The 10,355-nt window shown below is 42.2% G+C and overlaps 1 protein-coding gene across 1 annotated transcript; it reads right to left on the bottom strand.

The window, feature by feature from the left end:
• LOC8085012 (putative aconitate hydratase, cytoplasmic) lies at positions 1,615-9,081 on the bottom strand. Its single transcript, XM_002445129.2, has 20 exons — positions 8,697-9,081; positions 7,169-7,273; positions 6,521-6,681; positions 6,349-6,441; positions 5,956-6,141; positions 5,702-5,863; positions 5,316-5,460; positions 5,081-5,223; positions 4,698-4,754; positions 4,539-4,618; positions 4,326-4,401; positions 4,054-4,239; positions 3,900-3,967; positions 3,684-3,802; positions 3,469-3,590; positions 3,252-3,350; positions 2,651-3,130; positions 2,480-2,578; positions 2,145-2,387; positions 1,615-2,047 (listed from the first exon to the last, which is right to left on the bottom strand). Exons 1-20 carry the CDS (start codon positions 8,986-8,988, stop codon positions 1,973-1,975), a joined length of 2,991 nt encoding a protein of 996 aa, XP_002445174.1. The 5' UTR covers positions 8,989-9,081; the 3' UTR covers positions 1,615-1,972.

Below are 10,355 nucleotides of genomic sequence, written 5' to 3' on the forward strand. Positions count from 1 at the left end.
GCGAGCGAAGCGGCGAGCGAGTTCGCAAGCAACGTGCGGGAGTCGTTCTCGGCCACGAGTGGAGATGCACGAGACCCATGCGGTTTGAAAGGGATTGAGTTGGATTCGCTCTTGTCCACATCTTCCCAAATGCGAATTTTGCACTCACATGGGTTGCCCACCCAGCGTGGATCGAATCCACCGGTGGGGGCGGGGGGGGTTTGGCCCCCAATCCAAGCCAATCCCGCCCTATCCAAACAAAGGCTAAAGATATTTTTTCTTCAGGTCCATAAACAACTATATTGATAGAGGTATAGTTGTTTGAATAGCTCTATCAGTAGTGCAATACTTTGGTGGTGACCTCTATTAATCATTCTAAAATTATTGCACTATACGAGGCATGCATCATATGAATCTGTATCACTCCACAGTCCACAAAATGATTCACCACATACAACTAAGAATGAAAGCGGACGGGATATATCACCGCATCGTTTTCTACAGTTGACCTGCTCGAATTCATTTTTTTAGGAAATACAGTATGCCAATTTAAAAAATAGGACAAAAACGGTTTAGACGTTATCCCAACCGTTTCCTTTTTTTCAGATTTTATTCAAGATATACCATTTTTGAAATATGGTATATATCGTTTTTGGCCCAATAGGAGTCCAACTCAACTACTCAATGGTTAAGACACAACCCGGCCCAATCTAGACTAGGATTACTTTCAGCGATTGTGCTAAGATGATTAAGGGTCATGCACTTGTTAATTATTATTATGTGCACTTGGTCCTGCACTTGTTAATTGTTATACACTTGGTCCCATATTGATTTTTTTGCATACCGACGGTGTTCAACTCCGCTTCATTTTTAAAATTCTCAATATATTCCGTAAGTTCGTATTTGTTTTCATTTCCGACTTTTTTCGTATTCAAATGTAGAGTTTTTAGATCATTTCCATCTGTTTTCATCCCTACATACAATAGTTTGAATCACCTATCATTATCTATGAATACACATATGCAAACATGTTGTATAATAAAGAGTAGTATCACCGAGCACACTGTTCCCAAGCTGTTTTATCCTCGTGAGATTGCAACAAAGTGAGAAAACATGTTGTACTCCAATATTTTCTACACAAGCGTTTTTTTAATGGGATACCAAAGGCTTAGTGGTTCTCAAATCACACATTTAATGTCATAAATTATGTTTCTCCTTATTTACTGCGTCCCAATCTCAAGTACGTTTGTCTCAAGAAACATTGGATCAAGCGAGTGTTGTGAAACGCCTTGTCATTAAGAGCACCCCCAATACAGAAACCACCATAGTTTCTATAAACATTAATTATGGTGTCACCTAAAAATTTTGCTGATGTGGCAAGGTAGTTATTGAAGAGAGAGAGCAAAAATCATATAGCTCGGTTACCTAATTGACTTGATAACTATGCCATGAAACTATGCATTGAGACTGGCCTAACAATCGCTTAGTCTCAGGCTGGATCACATTTTCAGCTCCCGATCAGGCTAAGCAAAGTTCACCCTCCAAGCAACAATTTCTTATCCACTAATTAGATTAGAATAGAGAGAGATAGAACCCAAACAAACTATTGGCTACTAGCCTACGGAAAACATTACCACCATCAGAAAAAAGAATGTGTTTCATAAGACACCAAAATGTGATGCAACCTAAAGGGCTTGAGAGCATAACAGCATAAGCAATTTGTCACAACGAAAGTAACATAGAAAGCATTTACACCATGCTCTGCACGCCTGTGAAACAGAAATTTCATGTAACCAATCAACAGGCAAACCTGTTCCTCAATCAGCGGTTCCTGCCTCCTCCTATGACTTTTTATTTCACACTTTATTTATGGGGCTGAATCGACAAAGGCCCTCGAGAGGCATCGCATAGTCTCTACATTGAACCAGGCCGCTAGCCCTGGGAAGATGGAGCCTGCCACTGTCATTGTAGGCAAAATGGAGTGTGATCTGCCTTAGTTCTGCGCACCAGCCAAGTTGCGGATGACATAGGGGAGGATGCCTCCATGGTTGAAGTACGCCAGCTCCACCTGTAGTGAACCAAGAATTTGTGATTGATTAGTTCAATGACAATGCAAATGGCATAATGCTAGAAAGATTAAAAGATGTCTTCTGAAATGTGCATACCTCAGTGTCAAAGCGAAGGGTGCAAGTGAAAGATTTCCCATTGTCGGTAATAACAGTCACATCCTGGCCGGGACGGATCTCACTGAGGTTGGCAGGGAGATCGATGCTGTACCGCTCATGTCCAGTGAGGCCAAGCGAATCAGCATCCTCACCAGCTTTGAAGCAGAGAGGAATGATTCCCATCCCCACCAAGTTGCTTCTGTGGATACGCTCGAAGCTCTTGGCAATCACAGCTTTAACTCCCTGTAAACAATGGATACCTCATCAATTAGTACTATGGTTTTCCCATACAAGCTATAATTCAAATGAGAGCATAAACTCTGAACAGAACTTGCCAGGAGCATCGGACCCTTGGCAGCCCAATCACGAGAACTGCCGCTTCCATACTCAGCGCCAGCGAGAATTATAGTAGCATGGCCCTCAGATTTGTATCTCTGCAGTAGGGACCATGGGCATTAGGAGGTAACGTTGATAGAAATGAAGAGATAAAACCTCACAATACATACCATGGCCGCATCAAAAACGTAAAGCTTCTCCCCAGTAGGGACATGAATGGTCTTGGGTCCAACTTCTCCATTCAAAAACTTGTTCACGATCCTAATGTTTGCAAATGTTCCCCTCGCCATTATTTCATCATTACCACGACGGCTACCATAAGAGTTGAAGTCCTTCCGGTCCACACCACGCTCCATCAAATACTTGGCAGCAGGACTGTCTTTGTGTATGCTTCCTGCAGGTGAAATGTGATCTGTAGTAATGCTGTCCCCGAAGTTCAGCAAGCAGTATGCATCTTTCACTGCAGAGGGACCGGGTGGGGACATGGTCATGTCCTTAAAGTACGGGGGTTCATGAATGTAAGTGGATTTGGAATCCCATGAATACAGTGACGCTTCTGGGACAGTTAACTGGTTCCACATTGGGTTGCCTTTTGTGATAGCCTCATAGGTGCCCTTGAACATGTCAGGCAGCACACTGGATTGGACAACCTGTTGGGTATCATTTTAGTAACAATTATTATAGCTACAAGATAGTGGAGACATTAACATCTCCGATATGAGTGAATGGTACAATAGCAAATGAAAGACAAAGTTTCATTACAGAATATACCTGTGCAATTTCTTCCGTCGAGGGCCATATATCCCTGAAGTAGACTTCCTTGCCATCCTTTCCAAGTCCAATGGGCTCTTTCTCAAAATCAATATCAACCTGAAAAGTACAACTTATAATATTAACTACTTCCCTGAAACCAGAAGCACATATGTACTGAAGTTTATTGACCATGTCAGCCCTACAATAAGTTATGTGGCAGAAGACACAAACTTACAGTTCCAGCAAGTGCATAAGCAACAACAAGAGGTGGCGAAGCAAGATAGTTAGCCCGAGTTAAAGGGTGCACACGACCCTCAAAGTTACGGTTACCCGACAAAACAGCAGCAGCAACAACATCTGTGCAAAAGAGGTAAGCAATAAGCCAATCATACAGGGAAAAAACTGAAATTTGTTACAGCTAAATAGTGAATCATCATAGAATTAACTTACCATTTTCTGTAATGGCAGCTGATACAGATTCATCGAGATCACCAGAGTTTCCAATGCAAGTGGTACAGCCATAGCCAACAATATGAAATCCTTGCTGGTTCAAGTATTCTTGAAGGCCACTGCAAATAGAAATCACCAGATTAGATTAAAACATGCCATCTCATATACAATGAAATTCTATGTTTCACTGTTCTTTATTAAACAATGACAAGATACCTCTGAAGCAAGTACTTCGTGACAACTCCTGATCCAGGGGCAAGGCTTGTCTTCACCCATGGTTTAACCTGAAAACAAGTGCTATCTCACATCAGCAGAAAGCACAGAAAGGGACTCACATAACAGCCCATGATTACATTACAAGAGGACTAACCTCAAGACCCAACTCGCAGGCTTTCTTAGCTACAAGACCAGCACCAAGCATAACACTAGGATTTGAGGTGTTTGTGCAGCTAGTTATTGCTGCTATAACAACACTACCATGCTTCATTTCTGCCGGCTGCCCGTGAAAGTCAAATTTGACAACCTTATCCTGCTGCTCCTTTGGCACTGCAAAACCCTGCAATTTCATACATGTATTAGGGTAGTAACATCAGATGAAGCAAATGTCATGCAAAAGCATATGGTATAAAGCCAAGCAGTTACCTTGAACCCAACTTTGTTGTCCAGGCAAGCATGCCAATCTGATTTCATTTCCTTCAAAGGGACACGATCATGAGGCCTACAAGTTGAGAAACTCAGTAAGACCCAGTATATACCCCCCCCCCCCCCCCCCACCACCACTACCACACAAAGAAAGAAGGAGAAGCTGAGCTGCAGTATTACTGTCCAATCAGAAGAAGAGACTCAGGATCCTACCTCTTTGGTCCAGACATGCTAGGCTCCACCTCATCAAGGTCCAGCTCAAGATAAGATGAGTATATTCTCTCTGTTGGAGGCTGCCAACATATGCAAATATGCTTATATTTTGCACATAAAATAATATCTGAGACTGCTGCAATGAGAAAAGAAAGGTACCTCATTGTAGTCCACAAACATTTTGTTGGCTCTCAGATATGCTTCAATCATTGACACCTAAATAAACATGGCAGGTTTCACTTAAAAAATGGAGCGCATGAAGAATTAATCTCACATAATTTTCTATAAATGAAATTAAGACGCTGAATGGAAATGGTAGTATGGATGGCAATAGGACATGGGGTTTGGGAGAGACGATTTTGTATCCTTTTAAGTTTTGTAACAGTTCCTACTGAACAAAGCCAACTAGAGAAGCTTGCATCCACATCTCCACGAGCGAAATGCCAAGATATGTATGCATTGATAAATATTTCATCATGATTATAGTTGCCACAAAATACCAATGCTATAGTAACGAAAAAAATGCAGGCAAGAAAACATACTGTTTCATCACTCCGGCCTGTCAGTTTAAGGTAATCCAATGTCACATGGTCCACAGGAAAGAAGCCCATGGTAGCTCCATATTCCGGTGACATGTTCGCAATTGTGGCCCTGTCAGCTAAAGACAGCTTACCCATACCTTCACCTGGACGGAAAAAAGAAAGGAAAGTATGCCAATAACATATAGTTAAATTGCATCAGGACAGCACATTCCATCTACTAGCATCAAGGACTTACCGTAGAATTCAACAAATTTGCCGACAACACCATGTTTCCTTAGCATTTGTGTCACTGTAAGAACAAGATCAGTGGCCGTGACACCACTCCGTAACTTCCCAGTTAATTTGAAGCCAACGACACCAGGCAAAACCATGCTCATTGGCTGCATAACAGCATAAGGCAATAACAAACAGGTCAGGTGGACCTAAGACATTTATGAGTTTGATTGATGCTTAAATAAATCCCATGAATAATCAACAAAGAAAAGGACAGAAAGTAAATAAGCCAGTCAATGATTTGGGGTGTGGGGAAAAGATGTCAGAAGTGCAATTTTCTCCTTAGCAGAAAAAGGCAACAAGTATCAATCTGTCATTAAAGGAGAAGTGGCACCATATGAGATTTACCTGACCAAGCATTGTAGCCTCAGCTTCTATACCACCGACCCCCCAGCCAGCAACACCCAAACCATCAATCATAGTGGTGTGAGAGTCAGTACCAACTACGCTGTCAGGATAGAGAATGCCATCTGTGTTGAAAACAACTCTGCCAAGATACTCAAGATTGACCTGATATTTGTATACAAAGAACAAAGATGGAATTACACAGATAGAAGACATGGTAGCACAGCATAAATTTTCCACAAGTCCAGAGCATTTACCTGGTGAACAATACCAGAACCAGGGGGGACAACCAGCATATTTTGGAAAGCACTAGAACCCCATTTAAGGAAACCAAATCTTTCCTTGTTGCGACTAAATTCGAGTTCCATGTTTGCTTGTACGGCGTTCTGCGACCTTGCTACATCCACCTGCACTGAGTGATCAATAACAAGATCCACCGGGACCTGCAGTCCAAACAAAAATGTGCACATCAGAAAAATAAAATGTTGCCAAGAAGATGAACAAGTGATTCATCAGTAACATAGGGTATATAAACTTCTGGTCTTCTGCCCTATTTGAAATAATTTTTTTTTTCTGAAAATTACAGGTGGTTCAGCACAAATTGATGAATTTTACAGTTCTTAGATAACAATGAGAAAAGATGAATGTACCAATGGGTTGATCTTGTTGGCATCACTTCCCAACTTGGCCATCGCATCACGCATAGCTGCAAGATCAACGACTGCTGGAACTCCAGTGAAGTCCTAAAAGTTCAATGTCAATGGATGAGCAAAGGGCATTTATTTAGAAACATAGGTCATGTGTGATGTTACCAGTTCAAACCTGAAGAAGAACTCGTGCTGGCTTGAATGGTATCTCAGCCAGCTTTGGAGATGTGTTTTCCCAGTCAATTATTTTCTCAACATCATTCTTGGTAACTTGGAAGTTATCACAGTTACGGATAGCTGACTCAAGAAGAATACGGATGGAGTAGGGCAGCTTATCTGATAGATCACAAAAGGAATGTTTATTCAGAAACAGCAATAAAAGATATAATATACATTCAGTTACAACAATGGAAGATATAATAGTGTACTATTTTAAGTGTTACAAACTAAGAATTGGTAGAAAAACAGAAGGTATGACTAGGGAGATGCAGACTATATATGAACAGTGATATGTTCTCATGTATAAAGTTTATTAACCAGTCCAAATTTAATGTGGAAATATATAGCTTTCTTGAGGAAGGAATGCCATAGAATTGTGTCAATATTTCATTTTCATTTAACATGGATTGTTGAGTAATAGATAAAAAAAAACTATTAAACCCTTATGTTGACTCCAGTGAAGTAATATTACAATCGTGTATTATATGTTTTCCTCAGTTTAGGTTACTAAAACCACACTCAACATACACGACCCAATTGACAGTGTAAATTAGCAACTGCCAAAGTAAGTTTAGACAATTTCAAATGGAAGCAGCACAATTACCAATCCTTGGATCATTTAGTGCAGGAAGACTGTAGAACTTTCCATATTCACCACCTCCAGGCTTAGGGAGGCTGGTCAGAATATCCTTGAAGGCATGCTCAGTAGCTGCACACAAAGTAAGGCAACATGATTAGCCACTGGGACAAAGAAAGGCCTGTGCATTAACAGATCTCACTAAACTTAAATTTATCCTGAGGCGCTTAATATTCAAGGAGATGCAGAACATTCAAAGTCAACTAAATGAGCCATCAAGTTGGTGCCCCCTTGAAAATTAGTCAATTATAGGAATCCTTAACATATCCATATGGGAATAAAGAAAGCAAGATAATAAATTAGTGATAAGCGCATAATCATCCTGTACAAACAACAGTCTGAAATATAGGTCAACAGATCATGCACTACAACCTTATGTAGAGTACTTAGCACTAAGGTCCCACAACAGCTTACTGCCACAGTAATGGCATTGATTCAGAAATAGCCATGATGTTGTATCAAAGCCAAATTAACTGATCTCCGTTATGTTGTTAATGGAAATAGAGTTGGAGCCTCATCTCAAAAAATTCCCAACTAGTTGCCAATCACATGAACATAATTCAATTCTTATATGATTCATTTAAGGTCTTCAGCAAGGAAGCATCCAAGTCTCAACCACCAGGGAATCAAAAGAAGCATGACATCACTGCCTAACTACCAGCTCCTAGTCTAATCAATTAATCAGTGTCCCCCGACTAAATCAGTAGTGACCCAGAACAGATCACACAAACCAATACGACAATCCGTAGGTTGTAACTACTGACGACAAACCATCACATCCTGAGCTCGAGTTTTGTTTCTGCTTGCAGCATGACTGGGAAAAAAAGAGCAAGTAGCTTAAGATGCAATCTAAGCTGAGTGCAAACAGTCGCGTGATTCAATGAAAACCAAGTCAAATCAACTCAAAACGCGAACCGAATAGTAGCAAAATATTCATCTCGAATATCTAATATCCATATCCAAAAAAAAGTAAAAGGAGCGAAGAACTATGAATCTATTCGCCCCTATTCCTAAACCCCTAGCCCCCCAAACCGAATCAGCAGAGGTATCTTCGTCCACTCATCAAACGAACCCACGCCCCAAAACAGGGAAATGGCCAGTCGGTGCCAATGGATCCACTATCCAAAAATCGGTCCAACGCATCTGGATCACATCCCTTCATTTCAGTTGAAACGATAGCGAGTGAGCCCATCAACTCCTCAACCCCCCAGGAGACAAAAAATCCACACGAAGCGACGAACACCACGTCACATCACATAATTCGAATTCGGGACGCTAGGGGTAGAAGGATAGGATAAGCCCGTCGTCGATCGACCAAAACCCCAGCCCAAAACGAGCGAGCGCACAGCAGCGAAGGAAAGCAGCGGCGAGCGCAACGAGGCCGAGGCGCACGCGTCAGCGTCACTCTGAGTCACTCAGATCGCCCCGCTCGGTCCCGTGCGTGACGACCACACGACCCCCCCGAAACCAGACGGCAGACCCCAAGCGCACGCACCTTGGGTTGCCATCCTGCGCTGGAACCGCTCGACGGCGGGCACGGCGGCGGCGCCGATCTGCGCCCTGGCGCCGGCAAAGCGCGGTCGGGTCCCGGACCAACCGGCGGCGCGGACGAGCCCGCTGCTGCGGCCGACCCACGCGCCGCACGGCAGCGAGAGCGCGAGGCGGGCGGCGGAGGAGGAGGAGGATGCGGCGGCGAGGCGCGGGTTGTTGACGGGCACGGAGGCTGACGCAGCTGAGTTGGAGGAGAGGGATCTGAGGAGGAGGCGGGCGTTGGCGGCTTTATACATGGATGGAGATGGAGGCCGCGGGCAGCACGGAGGCGTCAGGCAGGCGTGGTGGGGCAAGTGGGCGGGGGAGATCGATCAGTCGGAAGCCTGGAGCGGGGGCTGCAGCGGGCTGCGGGGGGTTGGTGGCGATGGCCGATGAGATTTGGATTTGGCCGTTTGGGCTGCGGGATGGGAATATCCCACGAACCACGGGGCCTGGTTGAGGGTCTCACCGTGGTTAGTGTCGACCTGGGTTGAGGGGCGTGGGCGTGGCGGCCACCGACTGGAGGCCTCGTTTACTTGCAAAATATAAGTATTTTTGCAAAATATGAATAGTACTAATTTTGTTTGTATTTGACAAATACTCCCTCCATCCCAAATTGTAAGTCATTCCAAGAATCTTGGAGAGTCAAAGCATTTTCATGTTTGACCAAACTTTTAGAGAAAAATACTAAGATTTGTAACGTAAAGTAAGTATATTATGAAAATATAATTAAGGAAGAATCTAATGATACTTAGTTGGTATCATAATAATAATTATTTTATCATATAAATTTGGTCAAACTTAGAAAAGTTTGACTCTCCAAGATTCTTGGAATGACTTACAATTTGGGATGGAGGGAGTATTGTTTAATCATGGACTAACTAGGCTTAAAAGATTTATCTCGTCAATTTCGACCAAACTATGTAATTAGTTTTTATTTTCGTCTATATTTAATACTTTATGCATACGTCTAAAGATTCGATGTGACGAAGAATCTAGAAAATTTTACAAATTTTTTTGAACTAAACAAGGCGTGATTAATATTGTTTGCAAGCCCCGCTTTTTGGAATGAGAAAAGCATACACTGGTTGATGATTGATTACACGAATTTTGAAGCAATAGAAATAGAAAGCAATAAAAGAACCTTTTGAGAAGCATCTCTGGTAAAGTTGATCTTCAGTAAAACTCAACCTACAAGTCATTCATGTTATTTCTCACAAATTATTCACATCATCTCCGATTAATAGACATATCATTCCACTAACTTTCCAACTTCTTTGATGCAAGCTATCCGTGTTATTTTCACCTAACTTCATTCTAAATTCTTTGCAAATCGCACAGCAACACGCGGAGAATCGTCTAGTTTACTTGGAAAGCAAACTTTTGTGAGAAGCATGTTTCTTTTGAATTTTGACAAAAGCTCAAACAAACTAGACCTAACTTGTAAGTTGGTCCAGAAATTTATGGATATTTTATTTGAAATTGAATTTTATATATTTAGATTATGGACCACTAGCCTTGTTTTCTCTATAATTAAGGTTTTGAGTTGGAAACGAGACATGTGTGCGCCATTTGGCACGTCTCGAGCTCCGAGATCTAAGTTGGATTTATAGTTTGCAAATAA

Source organism: Sorghum bicolor, chromosome 7, assembly GCF_000003195.3.
Source record: "Sorghum bicolor cultivar BTx623 chromosome 7, Sorghum_bicolor_NCBIv3, whole genome shotgun sequence".
NCBI classification, from domain to species: Eukaryota; Viridiplantae; Streptophyta; class Magnoliopsida; order Poales; family Poaceae; genus Sorghum; species Sorghum bicolor.